General features: G+C 41.5%; 1 protein-coding gene across 2 annotated transcripts; it reads right to left on the bottom strand.

Annotated features, from left to right (window-relative positions):
- Positions 1–28: 28 nt before the first annotated feature.
- On the bottom strand, positions 29–21,064 carry cc2d1b (coiled-coil and C2 domain containing 1B). Of its 2 annotated transcripts, none has more exons than XM_034105051.2 (26): positions 20,977–21,064; positions 20,580–20,702; positions 20,345–20,486; positions 19,401–19,504; positions 18,664–18,780; positions 17,484–17,627; positions 15,568–15,886; positions 14,682–14,803; positions 13,384–13,462; positions 11,703–11,786; positions 10,695–10,831; positions 10,037–10,109; positions 9,697–9,836; positions 9,496–9,616; positions 7,064–7,224; positions 6,215–6,340; positions 5,997–6,055; positions 5,722–5,838; positions 5,470–5,543; positions 4,827–4,885; positions 4,660–4,711; positions 3,235–3,334; positions 3,072–3,162; positions 2,867–2,989; positions 2,742–2,790; positions 29–2,567 (listed from the first exon to the last, which is right to left on the bottom strand). In XM_034105051.2, exons 2-25 carry the CDS (start codon positions 20,640–20,642, stop codon positions 2,779–2,781), a joined length of 2,619 nt encoding a protein of 872 aa, XP_033960942.1. In that variant the 5' UTR covers positions 20,643–20,702; positions 20,977–21,064; the 3' UTR covers positions 29–2,567; positions 2,742–2,778. The 2 variants fall into 2 exon arrangements, with proteins under 2 accessions (XP_033960942.1, XP_033960943.1); XM_034105052.2 differs by having other exon boundaries at positions 17,484–17,624.
- Positions 21,065–23,566: the final 2,502 nt, after the last annotated feature.

Genomic DNA, 23,566 nt, shown 5'->3' with positions numbered 1-23,566 from the left:
AACTCGAGTAAAACATGACAATGCGAAATTAAAACAAGAGTTTTTAATTGGTACATTTTGAAGCAGGATAGGCAAATTCAATCCACAATTCAATCCACAATATAGCCTTGATTCTGTTTTAGATTATCATTAAGTAAAACAAACATGACATCATCGTTCTTTAGAAACACGTTTTACCAGAAATTAAAATGATGTTTATCAGTGTTTTAAATAAACCTAAACATGCATTTATTCATGAAGTTTTCCTCAAAGAGAAACAAATGTGGCGACCACCGTAACTATAGGCAACCGAGTAACAGAGTGATGTTGCCGAGGTAAATCTGTAGAAGTCGGTCCGTTTCTCAATGTCGAGTAAAGCTGCTGCTGCAGAGCCACTGGCGCCAAATGCTGGGCATTTAAACAGTCCTTCGGCGCCACTCGATGACGTAGCATATTTGAAATAGCGGCTCTGAAGCAGGTTTACTCGACATTGAGAAACGCCCACGGTATGGCTTCTTGTGGAGCATTGATTATAACGCTGCAGGTGAACATTTAAAGGGCCAGTTCACTCAAAGTATTACCAAAAACGTATATTTCTCCTTCCTCTAACTGCACTATGTCTTCTGGTCATTCTTTATAAATCTAACCAGGAGAAGATGCTCCAATAAAACCACTTACTAATTACTACGTGTTCGATTTTTTAATCTGTCCCGTGGTTGTTTTTAAAAAAATGTGTCCATGTGACCTTAAAGTTGAGATTGTAAATGAATTATTATCCTTGAAAATTATTTTGTTAGTTTTTTGTTGCTGTAATTTCCAAATTCAAAACAAACAACTTACATTTTATTTGTTTTTACTCGATCTTCATGGGTTTATGGGCGAGTGAGTAAGAAGATGGGAATCCTTCCCCTGTGTCGAGTGAACTGGCCCTTTAAAACAACGAGGTGCAGTTGGTCAAAGTTGTGCTTCACCTTGTAAATGAATAGTTGGACATTTTGATCAGATGACCACCTCTCATCATCTCACTGCCAGAAGCAAATAGGCATATTTCCCAAAATGTCAAACTATTAATTCAACTAAAAATATGTAGAGAATAAGATCATCCAACTACTAAAAGATGAACTATCATGAGTTATAATGGATGTCTATCTTTTTAGATGATTAAAGATCAGCTCAGTTTGTACTGCGGAGTGTGAACAAGACAAATATAAATCTAACGCGCCCAAAGCCACAGAAAGGTCAGTGTGCCGTTTAGAGGGTCCACAGTGAGAGAACTAAGAAGGTGCCGAAGAGGGAGTGTGCTCTTTATATTAGTTAAATACATGGTACCTTGGCTTGCTCCTTTAACACACACATGAGAGACTGCTATTATCTGCTGGTGTCCTCGCGCTGAAAACAAGACACTTTGTGTTTGGAGACATCGTGGAGACACAGCCGGATAGCTGGGATTTCTTTAATGGGTTTTGTATCACTTACTAGTTAATGGCAAGTGTAACGACAGTAGATGGCGGTTGGTAAAGAAGCATTGCTGTGTCTGTGCGTGTGTGTGTCTGTGCGTGTGTGTGTGTGTGTGTGTGTGTGTGTCTGTCTGTGTGTGTGTGCCTGTCTGTGCGCGTGCCTGTCTGTGTGTCTGTCTGTCTGTCTGTGTGTGTGTGTGTGTGTGTGTGTCTCTGTGTGTGTGTGTGTGTGTGTGTGTGTGTGTCTCTGTCTGTGCGTGTGTGTGTCTGTGTGTGTCTCTGTCTGTGCGTGTGTGTGTCTCTGTCTCTGTCTGTGCGTGTGTGTGTCTCTGTCTGTGCGTGTGTGTGTCTCTGTCTGTGCGTGTGTGTGTGTGTGTGTGTGTGTGTGTGTGTGTGTGTGAGAGAATATCTTTCCCACTTTACGACAGGAAACTGAAGCCAACGGAGTCTGGCGGCAAAATAAATCTTAAATATAGCATTGAACCTTAAATTGTCTTTTCCACGTGACATAACGTGTTCGCTGCTCCCCTGTCCACCGCAGCACCTTGCTAAGCATCGTCACTCTCCCTCCTGTCAGTTACTCATAACTTGGAGCATACCAGTCGCCGTCTACCGAGTGCACGAGCCTCATAAAACCCACTACAGAAAATCCAGTCCCAGTGTTTTGGCAGCGAAAGAGCACATTTCAAATATGCAGGATTTACAGCAACAGTGATTACTTTGGTGTTAGTGCATAGTTGCAGTTCTCTATACCAGAGCTGTGAGAACAGGAATATATACACATTCATCGATACATTATATTAACTTAAGTCATGTCAGCAGCATCAGGTCACACGGAGCAGACTCACCTGGACCCCTACTTCCTCCCCGATGCATCACAAGCCTTTATCTGAGTTTAATCTGTGAGAATCAGCAGCAGTGACACGAAGCAGGAGAACAACACGTGCTTCTTGTCCGTCAGCGAGCGTCGGACTGACCTCGCCTCCTCTGAAGCGCTCCTGTCTCGCTAAGGTGCAAAAGTGTTATAAATTCAGAGACCCGTGTAGCTCCGAGTCGACTGATCCGCAGACCGTCCTCATCACTTCCTGAACGCCGTCCTCCTCCGAGTGTTTCTGATTGAGTGCCTTTAATCTGCAACCAGAGGAATTATCAGTCGGGTGAATAAACGCATTGAAACACAGAATTGTTCACTTCCTGTCAGGTTTTCCAAAAGACATGTTTGATACGAAGATCAACACTACTCTCACATGCTGTCGTGGTAACATCACGTCATCTAACTCAAAGAAAAGGCCAATGTTCTTCTACCTTTATCTTGTGAATCGTCCTGAACTCGCAGCAGCATCTAAACGAGAACCTGGGAGACGGAAAGTGAGATGTTTTCATTCAACCTTAGCTTTGTCTATTGAGATTCCAATGCTGCAGCACGCTACCTGTGACGAGTCGATCACCAGCCATCGCTCGGTGCTCGACTGCATGTCCTGTCCGCTCAGGGGCTCCCGCAGCCGGACCTTCACCTCGACTCGCCCTCCTGTCGGCTTACGACCGTCCATCACCTGGAAACAGAGACTCGAAGGTTTAACTTGGTGATATTTATCAGCGAGAGGACATCTCTTGTCTCGTGGTGCTCCGTCTCACCTCCACGATCTCCCTGATTTCACTCTGACTCTCCAGTTTCTCCAGCTTTAGGAGCGCCGTCCCGACCGGCTTGTCGCTCCGTAAGAAGCCTCTGAAACGACAGAGAGCATCAGGTGACTGCCTCCCTGCAGGGGGGGGGGGGGGGGGGGGCTCTCTGACTCACCCTTTGTGCAGCAGCTCCAGCTTGAGGCCTTTGGTCGTCACCAGCCTCCTGAAGCCGCGGTGGTTCCTGTTTATCGACAGCGTGAAGCTCTGCTTGTACTCTGGTTTCAAACAGACCAAGAGATGAAGTCTTTACATCACAAATATTACAGATACATAAACCTGTTGTTCACATGATCTGACTTCGTAATTATTTCAAATTAAACTTCTCTTTGTAAACAAAATCTATAAGGTGACTCAACATCAACTAACGATGTATTGTAATGTAAATGTCCCCTCTGTGGGACTCAAAGGTATTCTGACTGTTTTATTTTCACATACAGTTTGTGAAACCTCCACTAACTATAACACATAATAGATATAGCATAATGTGTCAAAGCACATTTTCATTTAATGGAAATAATTATAAAATGATATTCATTAAAAACAACGTATTTAGACAAAACATTATTGAAGCTAAAGATTGTATTTTGAGATTGGAACTGTATAAATATAATCAAACAAAATAGAAATAGATTGTTCTTTTTAAAGGTAGGTAAGAATGGAGAAACCAGCTCGAGTGCGCTAGAATTTGAAAGTAAGCAGCCGAAAAAAATCTGCCTCTTCCTTCAGACTTCCTCACAGAGCCCCTCCTCCAACACACACGAACGCGCAAATGACCAATGAGGGCACGAGATAAGTTTGTGCCCAGATGGAAGGCTGACAGGCAGGTAGGCCATCCAGTTACTTTAGCCGGGCCGGCTCAGATGATTGGTCGTGCTTTTTACAGCGCTACGGCTTCCACAGATGACATTTTTTAATGGGTTTATTGTCAAAGCACTTCAGATATTCATTGCTATCGGGATGTTAAAGGTGGGGTAGGTACATTTCAGAAACCGGCTCGAGATACACTTTTTGTTATATTCCATGGGATGCTCCTAACATCCCGATAGCGATGAATATCCATAAAAAAAACGTCATCTGTGGAAGCCGTGGTACTGTAAAACGGATTGGATTGCCGCCCTGTCTGTCAGCCTTCCATCTCGTGCACGCACAACTGTATCTCGTGCCCTCATTGGTCATGTGCGCGTTCGTGTGTGTTGGAGGAGGGGCTCTGTGAGGAAGTCTGAAGGAAGGGGCGGATTCTTTTCGGCTGTGTACTTTCAAATGTTCGTGCACTCCAGCCGGTTTCTGAAACTTACCTACCCCACCTTTAAGTCAAGTCAAGAAGTTATTAAATAAAGGAAGTAAACAAACATTTGGAAATAAGGAGATCACTCGTACAGTCCTAAAACATAAATGTAGCCCCTCAGAAAGACTTTAAAATAAGGTATTTTGTTTCTGCACACGGCCCTGTCGGTACCATAGTTACGCTTTACAGAAGAGAGTTGTCTTCAGTACAGATATCTCTGGGAGGAACTACAGACACACAGATCCTGAGTCTCACCTGGAGAGTTGGTGTTCTTGATGACGGCTGTTCTGTGTTTCTGCGGCTGCTCCTGGAGAACGAAACAGAAACAGAAACAGAACACTTAGAGGAGAAAAGTCTCACGTTTAGATCACAGCAGCCCGTGGTGACGGCGAACATTAAAGCGAGACGTCGGAGTGTCTCACCGCGCTGGGGTACGGGAAGTCAAACTTAATGAAGGCGTCCAGGTCGTTGGGCTGGATCCCTGCAGGGGAGGCAGGGAACAACTTTGTTTTTATTTTGGTTACAAAAGGTCAAATGAATTAAAGCTAAAAAAAGGTAGTAGCAACTTATTTTTTAATGGTATCTAAGAACAAGAACAACATCGCCAAGATAACAATTGTAGAAATAACTGTTCACCTATTGGGCGATCTTAAGTCTGATTTTTGCCTTTATTTTAATTTTACCGACAGCAAAAGAAAGAAAAGGGCAAGGCTTTGAAAATTGAATTCAAGATGTAAAATATCACTTCTTTGTTTTCATAACTGTTTGTCCAGGGTTCGCAGACAACATGTGGACATGCTGCCCTCTATGTAAGGACCCTAACCCTGGGAGGCTGTGGCTCAGTGGGTAGTGCGCTGAACTTTGAATCAGGGGACAGCAAGTTCGAGTCCCACTGCAGTCAGCATGTCGTTGTGTCCCTGGGCGAGACACTTCACCCCACATTGCTGCTGTGGGGATTTCCCACAGTACTGAGTGTGTGTAAGTCGCTTTGGATAAAAGCGTCTAACAAGTGACATGTAATGTAACGTAATGTAATGACTGAGAGGGGGAGACTTTGGTTTCTACCACTGGGAGCAGGAAGATTCATCCCTTTGACGATCACAACCACCATGTCAGTGCTGCTCAGCTCTGGGAAGATCCTGAAAGACAACAAATAAGGGATTTATTGCTTTAATAAAACTGTCTGACTAAATGACAGAAATATTCAATATATCAAACATAAGACAACCGTCAATGTCATGTTCTTTGCCAGCGGAGGATTGCTCCGTTCACTCTGAGCCTTTGCAGTTTAATGTTAAATAAAGGAGGGGTCCTCACCTGACCGTGTGAAAGGACCTCTCCTCAAAGTGATGTTTGGGAGGAGGCAGACCTTTGGACTGAGCCAGCTTCAACACCTCCAGGCTCTTCTTACAGCTGTCCGCCATCTTCTCAAACCTGGAGGAGGAGGAGGAGGAGGAGGAGGAGGAGGAGGAGGAGGAGGAGGATAATTAACACATTTAAATAAATAAACCATCAATTGAATCCAAACTTAGTCCAGAATTATAGCAGCTTTAGGAGTTTGTATGTAAACTGTTGAGACACGGGAAACTCACTTTGTTGTTTCGGTGACGTTCCCCAGGTGTGTGAACTGCTTGGAGTGAGTCATACATTTCTAAAACAAAAAAGAGACAATAAAGTTAGACAGCTCAGGGAAACTGGGAATTACGAAAATATATAATTGGACAATTTATCCAACTTCAACAAGAGCTCTGGTTACACATGCTAATATCAACAAATAATTGAACAATGGACACACAGTCTGCAGTTTCACCTCGTACTGCTCTTTGAGGATCTTGGCCAGCTGTGTGTAGAGCTGCTCTGCTTTCTCTGACATCTGCACGTCGCTGTGATGAACCAGGATGAAGTCCTCGTCTTCATCACCGGGGGGCGACGGCACCTGCAGCACAGAGAGGACAGAGAGGACACCTCAGATATAGGGTGTTTGGATTTGGAGGAAAAGCAGCACTTCTAATACCCCACATCTCCACTTGGTCTTATTTAGATATAATGGAACACAAGTATTCCATATGAGGGATAAAAGTGACGGCGATACATTTTAAAATGCACAAAAATGAGTTATTTTTAAACTATTTTTCTTTTTGTATTACTGCTTACTTGCACTATTTTTTTTTCTGTGTATCTGTGTTTTGTGCTGCTCTGTCGGAGAAGCCTGTGACACAAGATTACATAACTACACTGTAGCTATGTTCGTTTGACAAAATAAAGAACCTTGAACCTTGAGATACAAACAAAAGACATATCGAGTGAAATGAACGCTACATTGACGTGGAAAACACAGTGCAGTGTTTCCAGTTCTCCTCCAATGAGAGTAGCTCCCACTAGTCACATGTTCATTTGCATATTGTTGAAAACATCGTGCATCCGTTTGAATAAAGCATTATGTTGTGTCAGACGCTGGAATTAGCTTACAGTTGGTTTCTGAAATAAAACCAGCTCAATGAATGAAGATGTGAGATCATTTAAATTATTCAAACAGTGCAAATTGTGATCTAATTTATTCGTAGTTATTGTGTGAGATTTGGAACAAAGGAGCATAAACAAGGTGCGAGTAAGGCAACAAAGTAACCACAGTCAGAAATGTAAATGTCCGTGTCGTCACCGTGCTGATGTCCACCGTCCGCCCGCTGCGAGCCGCCTCGATCAGCGGCTCCAGGCTCTTGGCCGTGCGCAGGAACGTCTTGGCCTGATCCATGTCGCTCTTCTGCTTGGCCTGCAGAGCCGCCCTCATGTACTGCTTCTTCCTGCCCTCCAGGAACTCCGCTGGACGACACAGACACACAGGAAACACTGGCGATCAGCAACGACAGGTGGATGTGTGCAGAGGTGCTACATGGGAACAGTTGAGGTGTTCTCAATGCAAATAAGGGCAGGATGGTGTTGGCAGGAGTCCAGCGTAACAATACAGACACAGATACTAGTGGTTCAGAGGTGAAGATTTAGAGCAGGGGTGTCCGAACCTTTCTCACATACAGAAAAAGATACGAAGGTCTGGGCCACTCACTAGAGGTGAGCTATATCGCCTCATAAGTTCAGTTATAAGTTCAATCAAAAGTAGTTAAATGATGCGTGTGAGTGTTGGCAGCTCGTCCCTTCAAACAGACGCCTCAGATTGATGATAATAAGGAGAAATGGGAAGGGTCTATTTCAAGCTTGTTATGTAATTAAGTTATTAGGCTTTTTTCTTATCAACTAAGATATGTTAGAAAATGTTTCCAACTTTAATTGACTGAATCTTTTGAAAAGCGGTCTTATTATTAACACATGAATGAACTGTGCTCCATCGAAATCGAGAAACACCGGCTGTTGTTACGCCTGCTGTGACGTCAAGTTACTCCGTTCTCCGCTTGTAATTATGCCGAAGCTTCAAAGCTGTATTTATCATCTGAATTTGCCGAAACAAGTTTAATATTCTGAAAGCCAAGACTTTGTTTATTTGAAATCAGATCAAAACAAACTGTAACGGACCCTGCCGTGTTATCTATGATTACTATACTCTTACATTCAGAATGTCAGCGGAGGGAGGGGGGCTGCGCTGCGGAACAGCTGAGTGCGAGGGAGAGCTGTCTTCTTCCCTTTACAAGCTTCAAACATGTATTTATCGTGTGATTTTGGAAATAAAAGTTTCATATTCTGAAAGCCAAGACTTTGTTTATTTAAAATCAAACAAAACACCCGAACCACGAAAAACAATTTTTTTACGCAAATCCACATTTATTTTGAAATGAGCCGTTGCGACTTCCGACTGATTTCGATAGAGCGGGTCACATATTGATTTAAGAAGTACAATATAAGACAACCACAAGTTTAATTTGTGGGCCGTATTCCATTATATATTTTTTATTTGCTGAGGACCGATTCAAAATGGTCCGTGGGCCGCATTTGGCCCCCGGGCCGTAGTTTGGACACTACTGATTTAGAGGGTATGCGTCTATAAGATAAGATAAGAGGTACTTTATTGATGCCGAATTGTGAAGTGTTTGCATCGCAGCAGCATAAAAAACAAGGCATTGCACATAAGTAGAAATTAAAGAGTAGAAATAAACAATACTAGAAATTAATCTCAAAATAGAATTAAAACAGTAAAAAATATACAGTAGACTGTGAAGATAAAACATCGATACATTCTGATAAGAAAACACTATTGAAGAGCTTTAGAGACCATTTTAAAGCAGGATCTTATTCACATTAAATGTGTTAAATTAAATATAAAATGTACAGTGTGTCGGGCTATCCAAAAAAATATCACTTTGTTAAGTAAAGTCCTACTTATTGTGCTTTTAAGATATTCCATCTACTGTCAGACCTTTAAGAAAATGGAAACAGATCAGATTTCCTTTAATCATAGAAGTTGCAGGTCCATTCTCTTTCCATCAACTCATCCAATTGACTAATTGTTGCAGCTCGAATGAAACTAACTACTAATTATTAGTTTATTCCTTATAAAAAATGTCCAAACTCGAATAAGATCAGGGTTCATACACTTTTTCACCAATGATTTCCCATGACCTCTCCATGACCTTTACCTAATTTTCCATGACCAAAGAAATGACTCTTTCTCAGCGGTACCACGTTTTTATTTTAACAAGCTGTAAAATAAGGTGCGCATATGAAACATGTCGTGCCTATCTAACACAAATCCAATGGTCGGCTTACTAGCTTCTACAGACTAAAGCCACTAGAGGGCGGGATTGATTGATTGTAAAAATCTCTCACCAGTTAAATGCCATTTTACGTTTCATTACTATACAACACAGTATTTATTATCGTTATAGTATTACTATTTTGGCGATTAGATAAAATATAAATTATATTTTATGCAACTTTGGTTACATTTCCATGACTTTTCCAAAACTTTAGGGAAAATATTCCTTTTTCCAGGTTTTCAATGAGCTAAGAACCCTGTAAGATAGTGACCTTTGACCTTAGAGCCAACCCAACGTTGGATACCTAGAATATCCCTCATGTTTGTAATCCTCACAGTTATTAAATGCTTCCCAAGAGGCGGATCGGTGTTTCTCTTCGGGGACTGACCTGTCGCTGAGAGTCCCTCCCCGGCGACTGTTCCTTCGGGGGAAGTCGGCGTCTTCCTGCGTTCCGGCGCTGCGGCGGGGACGTCCAACATCAGCTTCTTCGGGTGTTCTGCACGCTTAGTCTGCAACAAGCAGAACACTCTATCAACAATGTGTCCATGAACTCTCATACAAAGATTACAATGAGCTACTGATAACCCACCTCCTCTTCCTTCTCCCCTTCTTCATCTTCATCAGCTATTTCAGTCGCATCAGCGGAAGCTATTTTATCTGCTGCATCCAGAGCAGCGATTAACCCCTGATCCGCTCCCGCTGCCTTCTGACCGGGGATGGGAGGAAAACCTGAGAGATAAGAGATCATACTTACTACAGTGTCTTAAACATTAGATGTAGTCTTTTGGTCAAGTACAAACACCTGTCTTACAGCTCACTGGCAGCTTTCAGAGCGATTCAGTTCACAGTAACAACAGAACTGGAAATGAAATCGATTTGACGGAGCTAAATATGACTCGGAAACGACACAAAAACAAAACAAATCTCACCAGGAGGAACCGGCAGCTCCTCAAAGTTGACCGCTTTTCCTGCTTTGTGAGATCTGATGGCACTCTGGTATTGCTGCAGGAAGAGAGAGGGAAAAGCTTTGTTACCGCAAATTGCTACAAGTATTGCTACAAGTATAACTATAAGTACGTTTAACTGCTAGGACTGTCTTAGGGAAGACGGCTTTTAGATGCGCAGCTCCACTGTCTTGGAATCGTCTGCAGTTGAAATGGAAACTGAGCAATCTGGTGCCACTAAATGTTTTTAAAGCTCGTTTGGATGCTACTCAATCGGAAGCTGTTGGTACCTGCTCATGTGGATAGCTGTAAATTGTAAATCCCTGTAATGATGCTGGAAGATGTCCTTTTTGTTGTTCTGTTTATGTTTCATGTGGAACTACTTGAGCAGGACTCCCTTGAAAAAGAGATGTCAATTCGATCTCAATGGGATACACCTGGATAAATACCGGTTTAAAATGAAATGAAAGTATAGAAGGGCCATTATTGCTTTGATGTCCATTTTCTGGTATTAAATGTCTTCACGGCTTTTCTTAAATCATACCCACAATTATCTTTGTATGTCGTTATGATATTTCGTAGTAACCGTTTAGCATGTAAGAGGCTAAAGGTAGCTACAGAGATCAGCGGTGTCTCCTCGTACCTTGGCGATGCGGTCGTGCATTCGGGCCTTGCGGTCGTCTCCGGCTGCTTTCGCCTGATTGGACGCCTCTGAGTACTTGGCTCGTCTCTGCTCTAAAGCCTCCAGCACGTCTTTGGGAGCCGATGGGGGGGCAGCGGCTGAGGAGCAACAACAGAGAGAAAACTGTTTCTCAAGATGTGTTTCTGTTAGTTTTAAGAATTGAACACTAAAGCCATGGTTTCAGGTTTAAGGTGAATGCTCACTGACTCACAACTGCAATGTTAACGTGCCACCATCTTAGCTTAGCATATTAGCATTCAACCAAGATTCAAAGGTTTTATTGTCACATGCACAAAGCTACAGTGTACAGATGGCAATGGAAATCTTCTGACCTGAGCTCCTCCAACAATCCAACGTATATAATAAAATACAAAATAAAAAGTAGTGCAAAAAGTCTATACACATAGAATATGATATGTACAAGAACAGAATATGAAATTAAATAATGTAAATTAAGATTAAATTAAATACGTTTTTTCCATTTGCCAAGTAGCAGTGAACACAAAGTGCAGCAGCAGGCTGATGCTTCACAAAGAAGTGCGTTTTCTCCTATTGTGTTAAACATCAAGCGAGGGCTGCTCAATTAATCGTATTTTAAATCGCAATTACGATTTTGGCTTGCAACGATTACGAAAACAACGTAATCGAAATAAAACTATTTTTATTTTATTTCTTTTTTATTCTTTTTTCAGTTGAATTCTACTTAAAGTTCAGGTTAATAAACTGTTAAAACATAATGTTCAAAAAAAATTCTTTCAATAAATGGATGTTTTCAAAGTAAATGGATAATTGTTTTTAATAACCGTGATATCAATTATTGACCAAAATAATCGAGCAGCCCTACATCAAGCTGACATGTACTGGTTCATATAAAATGGTGTTAAGAGAAACAAGGGATGTTTGTAGACGGAGCGGCATTACTGGTTACATCACATTTACATCGTGACTAACAGCGGAAGGTATTCCCACCTGGAGCGGATGTAACTGGTTGGGCGACGTCTATGTTTTGCCCGGAGGAAGATTTCTTGACGGGAGCAGACGCCCCTCCTGCGGCTGAAACACAAACACTGAAGATGAATATCAACACTCAGAAGCACACACTGCAGGCTTCCGTTTACAATATTGTTCTTAATAAAAACAAGTCTAGCAAATATTGCAGAGGTGGGACCAAGTCATTGTTTTGCAAGTCACAAGTCTTTGCGCTCAAGTCCGAGTAAAGTCTCAAGTCAGGATGGGCAAGTTCAAGTCAAGTCCAAGTCCTAAACTTTGACAAACCGAGTCTTAAACAAGTCCTTATGTGCTTTTCACCAAATGTAATGACATCGATCAACAGAATAATACTTAACAATCAAACTGCTTTTATTAGTCACATTAATACTGTGATAATCCATTTTCTCTCTGCTGGTAAAGTAACGTGTTTTCTTCTATTTTGAGAGTGATCAGTAAGGTAAGGCTACCGTGACGGTTTGATTCAGAAGGAGTTTAATTGATAAGAACCCTGATGTTCAGGTAACCAGAATGTTTATTTCCACTGTGTACAACATGTTAGAAGGGACCCACGATCTATCTTTATGCCAGGGATAATGTGCAGCGAGGCGGGCTCTATGGGGGAAATGGGACTTTTTACTGTAACTGAGAATTCCTACACTCTGGTACTTTTATTCAAGTTCAAGATCTGAACTTCTCCCACCTCTGACAATAAGTCCTGAGTGGTTACCACTTTTTTTTACAAATCCTGCACTCAGCTTTGCTTTCTCCAATATCATTGAAAAGCAGCCAGATGCTGCTTCTTTCTTCGGTTTTCGCTCATTTCTTGACTTTATCTGACGCGCTCGCATTTAAATCCGTCTCTCTGACGCTCTGCAGCTGGCCTGTACCTGCTGTCTTTGGAGCGTCTGCCCCCCACCCTTCTTTCACATAATGGTATGATCCTAGTGTGTCCTCGCCTATGAGTCTGCTCTTCTAGCGGCATCTCGCGATCGGCGTGTTGGAGACCCCTGAATTAAATGATCAAGTCACCTCAAGCCAGAAGGCTCGAGTCCAAGTCAAGTCCCGAGTCATTGGTGTTCAAGTCCAAGTCGGGTCGCAAGTGTTTTGTGATTTTATCAAGTTGAGTCCAAAGTCATCAAATTGGCGACTCAACCTCGGGTATTTACCGATCTACATTTCCTTCCTGGAAGATCCTTGTTACTTCTTTTGGATTTCAAGAACTAGTTCTTCTCGTGCCTTTTTTCTTTAAAATGATATACCACGGTCTGTTTGCAGCCATAGTTAGTGTTTTTCATTTCCAAACATGTTGCTCTTGTTATATAATATAATAAATTATAATAATATAGCGATCATATCTCACCGCCACAATTACGGTTTATTTTTCTTCTTTCTCAATGATTTTTTTTAAATATGTATTTTCTAACACCTTCACTTTTTTACGCGTTTCTTTTTAATGTAACTATGTCTCAAAGTATCAAAGAAACCAAATCATTACACCTATTTTAAAACCTTTGTAACTTTTGTTTGAGCTTATTTATCCCCGTTGTCTTCCGCTTCGTATATTCCCTCTTTCTATTCCTCTTGAAGCCTCCGTTCATTAAAAGACATGTGTAAGTTAAGCTTGCTTGGTTGTGTGCTGCACTCTTATGTTCCTCCTCACCCTGATCTGGGGACGGAGGAAGCTCACTGAGGTCGACCGCTTGTCCTTTCTCCAACGCCTCGATCATCACATCGAACCTCTGCACAGAAACAACCAAAACTGTGTCAAACATAAAGACGGTTCTGTCCCAAACGGTTTCACATTCTCCAGAGGAATTCTTTAGTCAGAATATGCAGCGACGGGCTCAGACAAGAGACTGCACACATAGATAGCAGTTTCAATATTTAAACTTCATTTGTCTTATTTTGTGCTATTGATATATTAAAATAAAGCTTTAAGAGACATACGAAATTGGTTTAATTTCATGATTAATGTGAGGTATATGAACTCAGACAAGATGTTGATATAAAAAGAACTATAAGATCTTAATTAGAAACAACTTTCTTCAGCACTAACCAGGTAAAACAGCGTGTCTATTCGCACAAATGCAGCGTCTGCTTCATTCCGACAGCAGAAACTTGCTCTCATAAAACTTGGATGAATGTGTGTTTCTAGTTGCAGCAGGAGCAAGTCTTTATGTAGCATTTAGCTTGTAGGGATATACATATCGGGACATCACTGACAAGATCAAGGAAATGACCTACTCCATCAAAATTGCAGTTCAGCAAATATATGTGTATTTATTCATAAGGAAAAGACAATAGTGATTAATCTTGCTGTATGTTGTCAAGGATGTTATCACATTGATTGCCTGCATACGTTTGTAAAAAGCATTGACCCTAATCTTATTTGGCTCTTAATATCAAATATGTACCGTACTTTTCGGACTATAAGCCGCGACTTTTCTCCCCATTTTGTTTGTACAGCTAACGGCCACTAGGGAACCTCCTAGATCTATGGATTTCACAGGTAAAATTAACCACCTTTAACGCTATGGGCTCTATGACCGGTCCGCGCCCGCCACCTTTAAGCGGCGGGCTCCAGCAGGAAAAGCTGGAGGCCGGAAAAGAGTGAGACAGGTAGCGCGCCAAAGTAAAAGTGGAACCGAGAGACAGAACGAGAGCAAGACAGACGGACAATTTAGCTGCTGCGGCTTATATGCAGGTGCGCTTTACAGTCCGAAAAGTACGGTATGTTGTTTTAATCGATAAAAAAAAAAATTCCTCCAGATTCTACAAGGAAGTTGTCCGGTTACACATTAGTTACCTATTGAGCACATTTCCACAATCAATTGTATTCAATGAGGAAGAAATGCTGCCGCACAACAGAGAAACCTGTTTTCAGGAGTCAAATGTATTCAAAACAATGCAGATAGAAATCTGGGAACAGGCTGTCCGCTGTGATGTCCATTCGCTCACCTTGCCGGTCTTGAGGTGAAGTCTTGCTTGCTCCATATCTCCCTGCTTCTTGGCTCTCAGAGCTGCCATCTTGTATTCTTTCTGCCTCTCCAGAAGCAGCGTCTTGGTCGTCGCCTCGTTCGCTGTGAATTCACCGGGAAAGAAATGCAGAACAATTACGACAATGAAAGACACACATTCATCGAGGAGAGAGAGGCTTACGATGTGATGTGTGCCAAGAGTGATGAAATTCAGAGCAGGAAATTAAACTTCATATTTTTAAAATAGAGTTACTTCGGCTAATTTACCAATATTTGAATAACTTGACCTCAAATTTAGCACAAAAAAGTCTATTTTTCCTCTGATAACCTATGTTTTGCAAACCTTTAAGGTGATGTATTTCTGTATTTGTCAACACTGTCATTGCATCCTGTCACTTCTGGAATGATCCTTTTAAAATCTGAACGTCACAACCCCTTGAGAATGCACTGTAGTCACCATCTGCTTTCTGAAGACACCAATAGTTTCACTTTTACTCTGTTGCGCTGGTCTTAGGGAATTGGACTGTTTTTGCAAGGAGGTTCATTTGCATAGAAGGGGCCACTTTTTAGCATTTAACCTCATTTGCTAACAGCACAGGCGCACTGGGATACTTCCTGCTTTGCAGCACAGACTGTCTGCATTTCGTCCTGTGCCATTCGTCTTATTTGTGCAGGTTGAGCGGCCGAAAAAGCTCGACAATCTGTTTGTGAATTTTCTCAGTTGTGCTTTGATCGAACTGGAGCATTGATGGGAAAAGGGCTAGTGTAACCCTAGCATTGTTTTTAATTGTAAGCTCCGGTCTTTTACACTTTGATTCTCTTATCCCATTATAATACCGGGTATATCTTTGTATTATCACACGGACCATCGGAGGGACTGCTCTGAGCTCTGTCTGCAGGCTCCTCTGGAGAGGGGACGCTGCTCAGAGGCAGGGAGGAGGACGACTGCTCCTCTTCACTCGGGGTGATGATCTCCGGTACAGCAGGCGGTGGAGTCGTGACCTCCGACCCCCCCTCCTGATCTGAGGGACAGGGTTCCGGAGGCGAGGGTATGGGGGGAGGGGGGCGACGGGCAGCAGGAGGAGGAGGGGTGGCACTCGGCGCTCCACTGGCGACCGGAGGAGGGATCTCTGCCTCGTTCACAGGTTTCCCTTTTTTCACGGCAGCGACCATCGACTGCAGCGTCTGTACAGAACAACATCAGTATCATCTGGACCGAAACATGTTTCGCTGCACCACAGTAGTTCCAGGCACAAATTGCCAACAAAGAAATGAGTAAACTTGTTAAGTCATGGGTTTTGAGAAGTGACTTCAAAGATGACAAACGGCACGATGTCTTTTCTTATGAGCTAAACTATATCCTCCAGCTGTTGGGCATGTGTAGTGCAGCTCAGTACACAGAAAAGGCCTTTATTGAATACTAGGGATGTAACGATATATCGAATATCGCGATAAATAAACGTCTCGATACCGTCGTGAGACTGACAAAATCTACCGCAATTTTTTTTAAACTTGATTTAACCAGACGGTCCCATTGAGATCATCGATCTCTTTTTCAAGGGAGACCTGTCCAACATGGCAGCAAGTAGGTTACAACGTGAACATAAAACAACCGATAACACAAAAGGACATCGTATTTACAGTGTATTTACATACCTAGAGACATTGACAAGTACCAACAGTATATTTATATCTCGCCCCGTCAATAAGCCTCACCTTCTTGGCAAAAACTGTATTGTTTGTGAAGCGGTGGAGAGACAATGCACAGTTTGACCCACTGCTGTCACCCATGGCCAAAGCATATCTCTCCGTCCCAGCAACATCAGTACCAAGCAAGAGAGTTTTCTCCCCAGCAGGGGATTTTATAAACGCCCAAACATCCCAGCTTCTACCTGGAAATGTGGACATGCTCATATTCCTCAAAGATAACCTTGATGATGCTGAGTGAGTGACTTAGTGAGTTAGAGTTGAGTTACTTGAAAAACTAAAGTGAAACTTGATTTATTTTATTGCAGGGTCTGATTATTAAATGTCCTTGTTTATTTGTGAGATGCAGTGGCACAAAGAAAATGCCTGCTTTGTTTGGTAGTACTAGTAGGTACAAACACACTGGTTTTCTTGTTCCAGTCTGTTACTGTCACTGTCACTTTGTTTTCAACACTTTAAAATACTGCTATCCTACTGAAATGCTGTACAAATCAGATTTATTATTTAATAAAGAAAAAATGTTCAAGTAAAAAAATAAAAGAATTTCAAATAAAAAAATTGTTTTCTTTATTTTTCAATATCGCGATAAATATTGTACCGTGGACTTGTTATCGCGATATTATCGTACCGAGAGTTTTTGGTATCGTTACATCGCTATTGAATACAAATAAACTGCTTTTATTTGTACTCTTGAATATGAAGACATGAATAGTTGTACTCAAGATGAACTATAAACAAATATACAACAAAAACAAGGATTCTACAGAACACTATGCAGCAGCGAAAAATAACAAAAAACACATGAAACACATGTTTATTATTATATTGAATAGTGGGATTTAGCTGACATTCTCGAGTATTTTAACAACATTTGTGAAGTTAAAAATATTGGTACCACAAAAAATGAAGCAAAGCACCCTTTAAGCTAATCGCTTTATTAATCGTGAATTAATCATTTGAAATAGTTTATGGATTCATGAGAACAACAGACTTTAACTCTGAAAACGATGCTGTAATCCTGCACCATGATTCTATCTATATCCAAACCTTGTCCTCAGGCCGTATCTCGACTCACCTTCAGACCACGATCGAATCTCCTGGCTTTGGAGGTCTCCTCTGCAGTTTTAGCGTTCTGTAGAGCCGTCCTGTACATGACGACTCGCTCCTCCAGGGTGTGTTGGAGGCTGCCGGGGGCCGCAGAGGAAACCTTTACTTCCTGCTTCAACACAACAACAGAGAAGAAGTGTCAACATTGTCTGAAAACAGCTGGTTAATCTACACCAGGGGTCGGCAACCCCTGGCACGCGTGCCACCATGGGCACGTGGCACCGTAACCAGTGGCACACTAGGAATAAGTGGAATAAGTGTGCAAAATATTTAAATTTTCTTTTCGGATCCTGAACGAGACCGCCGCCAGAGCGCGTCTCCTCGTTCCCTGCAGAAGGAAGACATGCACGCAGCGCAGCCCGCTCTCTTTATCTCCAGGCGACTTTCTGCCGCTTTCCTCCGTGGTGCTGATCGTTTCACCACGGAGGGAAGCACTTCACTAATTGCAGTAGGCCTACCCATAAGGAGCTGTACAAATGCCGCAGTTTTCAACTTTAGTTGAAAGCCCAGTGGCGATCTGCTCATCTCTCATCGAAATAACACGCTACACAGGGGCGGACTGGCCGTCTGTGTGTTCTGGAGAATCACAGAACGGACGGTCGTCGTTATTATTATGCCGTTTAAACCAATTATTTAAATTAGTTTGTTAAATTCGGCATCGTGTAAGTCGCGCTGACAGGTCCACACACTGCTTCCCCGCAGCGAGGCTCCCCCGCCTTCCTGTTGACAGTTCACGAGCGTCGAGCTCCTCACATCCCCCCCCACACACACACACCCCCCCCCTCAACTTCATATCAAAAAGGTTGCCGACCCCTGATCTACACTATGGGTAATTCTCTTGTTTAAGTGTTGTGTAAGTATTTGAAGTAGACTGAAACACAGGTGTCAGCATATGTGTTTAAAGGAAAGTAGATTTACCAGAAAGAGTAGAACAAGTCTCAAGTGCATCAGCCATGTTATTAAGTAAACAACTGTTGTTTAGAGGCATTTATACTATGGGGGGAAAGGGGGATTAAAGATGATTAGGCAGCTAAGAATGTAAAACAGCAAATACATGTTCCTTTTCTTGTTACCAGTAGCTAACATATTGACATGCATTAAGGTGGCTGAGGGTGTAGGTGTGCCAGAGATCAAACGGTGAATGGAACCTGCGTCAGTGACTCTGGTGTTTCGGCTTGAGGACATTCAGCAGTGGCAGAAGATTTGGAGGAAAGGGTTACAGCATCCTCAGCTTCCTCCTCACCCACCACTTCCTGCAGCTCTGCCTGATGAGGAGGAGAAGAAGAAAGCAACTGATCAACAGCCAAAGACAAGATGTGTGCACTCAAGTCAAACTTCTGGCTTTCATGTATTTGCAAAGTGTTGGAAAGTGACATTTGCTCAAGGATCTTATTCAGTCAATCATTTATATGTGTCCTTTTTATGGTGCTTTATACCTCTACATCTTAGAGGGAAGTATTGCACTTTTTACTTCACTATATATATTTAGAACTTTTAATTACTTTGTATATTCAGAAAAATACAAAACAATGTAAAAATATAAAGTTTAGCCACTAAAATACCAGTTAAAAATCTAATTGTTACATTTAATTGGAGGTGCCTGTCATGTGACTGAAGTAGCTAAATCAATAGAAAAATACAAAGTATTCAGTATTCGGTATTTGTTACAAAACTGACCCTTTTACTTTGATTTTGCAAATACAAGGCAGTGTTGTGCCACTTGTTTTCAACATAGGGTACTACCTATTTAAGACCAATAAATAGTTCAATTGTGTACAAACCATGTGGCTGATGGATAAAAGGCTTCGTTATCGAGAATCTTGAAAGCCAAGGAGCCACAGATCCTTTTGAGGGAAGAGATATAAATATACAAAAACAAACCAACCAATAAATCTTCATCGTCCTCCAAGTTGCTGTCATCTTCATCGTCATCGAGATCGCGCATACACTCGTCAGCCATTTTTGCGATGTCTTCCATGGGCAGCGCACCTACGACACAAACATCATGCCATTTAGTCTGGGTTTTATTCAAGATCAACAACATGTACTACTTGGCAATATAGTAGTATATATAAATATCAATCATTTCTATCTATAAGTAGAAAAACATGTTTTCCAATATCATAAAGATGCAGAACATTTCTTGGTTGAGTTATTGTGGGAAGGATTTCAGAAACTCGGAAGTACCATAACATACATTTTAGTGAAAAGCATAAAAACAAAGAATGTTTAGCAGCAGCCGAGTACAAAAAAACTCTTATTGTACATCCAATACTTCTACTATTATTATTATTATACCAAGAAAGAAACTGAAAAGGAGCAGATAAGTCTTTTGATTCACATGGGGGAAAAGGTGTTTGAGGAAGGGCCTTTTCCATATCAACATGACACACTGCACAAAGAGAGGACCAAAGGTAAATAAGCTCCGTGTTTGGGTGCAACCAAAGCTGTAGCCGGACAGTTTCTGAACAGATCTGAGACTTGCTATGCAGTTATTTGGACGTCTGTCAACATGCTCTGATCACATATTGTATGAAGTGCAGTCTAACTGTGAATTGGGGTATATATACTGTACATGTCAGCTGATACATAAAAAGGAAATGGAGGTACAGAAATGCTGAAGATTGTGGGTGTCATCATCCTAAAGTTCATGAGATCCTATCAGTATCTTACTTGATAAATACAATATCAATATCAGCCTAAAAAAAACATTACTGATCAGGCTATATTTCTGACTCCACACATGGGGACAACACAACTTCACATGCAAGTGAAAAGCTCATCAGACCCTACAGATATTGATCCATCACCATGACAAATAACACTCACTTTTCCCCTTCTGCTTGGCTCTCCCTCCAGCAGCAGCTTTATTCCCAGTGAGAGCAGCCAGTTCTGCCTCTAAATCCGGGTCCTCCAGATTCCCCTCCATACCCATCATCTCCTCAGAGTCCAGGTCTACAAACAGACCCATCTGAAACCAGAGTACAAGATAAACTTCACCCGCTATCATCAAGACAAAGCATTACATAAACATCCTGATCAGTGTTGTTGTTGTTGTTGTTACCTGCTTGGCTGCAGCGGCGCCTTGGCCTCTGGGCTGCGGAGCTCTCTTCTTTTTACCAAACATGTTGTTGTTGTTGTGGCTGGATGTTTAACAAGCCCTTAAGCGACACTCCAGAGATCTAAACTACAAACACAAACACGTTTAAATGATATGTTTACTGTTGTGTAGTGTCATCTGTGTGGTTGCAGGAGTTAAAGTCATGTGAGCGGTTGTCAGGTGGCTCCCAGGCAGTGAGTGGTAACCCAACTGACGGTTAGCTTAGCTAGCTGTTAGCTAACCGTGATTTTCGCCTCTAACTCTTAAAGTTTGTTTACGAGAAAGAAGGCGACTGTTAGTGTCACTGTCAGCAAACATTAAAGAGAGTTTTATCCAGCACTCGGGGCGTGAGTGTCTTTACCTGCTCGTTCAGCACTTCATCAGGTACTTCTCAGAGGAACAGTTTCATTTCTGTGGTTTGACATGGTAATTGTTTGAGTGCGCCTGCGCAGAGCGAGGGAGCGTCCAGCGCTAATTTTAAAGGCGTAGCCCTCAGTTCTGTCTGCCGGGCGGCCCCGAGTGACCCCTCCATTCACAAAAGACTTGGTGTGAAAATGTTTAAAAAATAATAAAGTTCCGTCATTTACTGATAATGATATCATTTATTTTATGGATAACTTGAATGCAATCTTTTTGGTAAATGTACTGTTTTTCTCCAATTGTGTTATTGATGCATTATTATATTTGTTGAATCCACGTTTGTTTGTTTGTTTGTTTGTTTGTTTGTTTATTTTATTAAAAGGACAGTGCACATTAATTCACATTGCTGTAAATGAGCCAGTATTAGCCAGCAGGCTAATTTTCAACTGTTGTCCTTGGCAAGATGTTAACTGACCACAACAAGACTAGAAAATAAAAACATAATTAAATAGAGTACAGCAGACAACATCAGTACACCAATAAATAAATAGCAGTACAACAATAAATAAATAGCAGTACAACAATAAATAGGAACAGTAGTACAACAATAGAGAGGAACAAACAAACATGCAAACAGATGAAATATCATCATACCTTGATTCAGTTAAAAGTGTTCACATTTTTGATTGTTTAAAAGCCAGTTCTTATGATTGTGGTTAAATGTATGATAAGAGGTGTTATTCCTGATCTGTATTGGTATTGTGTTCCAGAGTGTAGATGCCCTCACCGAGAAACAGTGTTTGCCAAAGGAACTGGACCTAAGAGGGACGACACAGTCCCCTCTTAGGGCAGACCTTGTGGTTCTGCTGTTTGAATTGTTCTGTTGTATAAAAGTGCAGAGTGGTGGGGGTGCCTTGCCGTTTAGAATTTTAAAAATGAGACATGCATCAGTGTGTTTTAATATATTTTCCCAGCTGAGCAGGTTATGTTTGTCCAGGATTTTGCAATGGTGGTATAGCTTTGGTTTTTTGTCAAAAACTTTGAGAGCTTGCTTGTAAAGTGACAGGATAGGCCTTAATGTTGTGCTATTCGCCTGGGTCCAGCTGGTCATACAGTATGTTAGGTGGGGAAGGATCATGGCAGTCATATAGAGTTTTGCAACAGGTGTTGTCAAACAGTTCCTTATATATCTAAAATTTGCTAGATTGTATTTAGTTATTTGCATTACCTTTCTCACTTGTTTTTTGAAGGATAAAGTAGTGTCAAGGATAATGCCTAGATATTTGAAATGTGTAACTGTTTGAATGACCTCCCCAGACACATAGACCTTGGGTTCACAGTGTGATACAGTGTTGGTCTTGCTAAAAAACATACAGACTGTCTTCTTAACATTCAGATATAGCTGAGAGTCAGTAAGCCATTGATTTACATGAACCATTGCATCATTTAATTTGGCCGCAGCTTGGGCCTTGGTTTTTGCATGGACATAAATGACAGTGTCATCAGCGTACATTTGCACCTCACATCCAGTGCACACTGAGGGCAAGTCATTTATATAAAGGCTGAATAGTATTGGGCCCAGGATAGATCCCTGGGGTACACCCAGTTCATTCCTCAGGGGTGGTGATGTCTCGCCACTTACCCTTACACACTGAACTCTGTCTGACAGATAGGAGCTCATCCAGTCTATTGCACTGGGTGAGAAATTAAAATAGGACATTTTGTGAATGAGTACTTGATGATTGACTGTATCAAAAGCTTTCTTAAGATCTAAGAAGATTGCTCCAACAATGCCTCCTTTGTCCATTTTTAATTTAATATTTTCCACAAGGAAACAATTTGCGGTCTCAGTGGAATGATTGGCTCGGAAGCCGAATTGCATGGGGTGTAGTGTGAAAGGACTACTGTTAAGATGTCCAGTCAATTGCTCAGCTACACATTTCTCAGAGATCTTAGACATGACAGGTAAAATACTAATGGGCCTATAGTTGTTTGCATCAGTTGTGTCCCCGGATTTGTGGACTGGCACAACAATGGCTAACTTCCAGTCTTTTGGGAATGTTCCCTCCCTAAAAGAGGTGTTAATTATTTTGGTAATTGTCCCTGTGAGGGTGGTAGCATGTTTCTTTAGAAACAGAGAATCCAGTCCAAAAGTGTCTTTTGATTTGGAATTGTTTAAAGAAGAAATTATAGAATTAACTTTGGATTCAGAAGTCTCTGTCAGGGAGAAGACTGGCTGTGTATAATCAATAGGTGATGAATGTATTTGACCAATTTGGGGACTGTTTATAGTCAGCCTCACAGAATCAATAAAATGGTTATTAAAAATAGCCGCTATTTCTGCTGGCCCCTTACATAAGGTTCCATTGTTACTGATCTCCAGCTGCTTTGTTATTTTATGTTTTATTTTTACGTTCATTTGTGTATTCATCATCTGTTGTGCCAAATATACAAAAACAAAATAAAAAGAAACCTGACTCCCGTTGAGTTCAAGTTGATAATAATTGTGAACACATGTCTGATTTAATTAAAGTACATTTTATAATACGTCTCTTATTATGCAATTATGGTGCCGAATTTCTTTCTTTTAT

The sequence above is a fragment of the Pseudochaenichthys georgianus genome, chromosome 17 (assembly GCF_902827115.2).
Source record: "Pseudochaenichthys georgianus chromosome 17, fPseGeo1.2, whole genome shotgun sequence".
Taxonomy (NCBI): domain Eukaryota; kingdom Metazoa; phylum Chordata; class Actinopteri; order Perciformes; family Channichthyidae; genus Pseudochaenichthys; species Pseudochaenichthys georgianus.
Note: the sequence above shows the minus strand (reverse complement) of the source record. Positions and strands in the feature narration are given on the sequence as shown.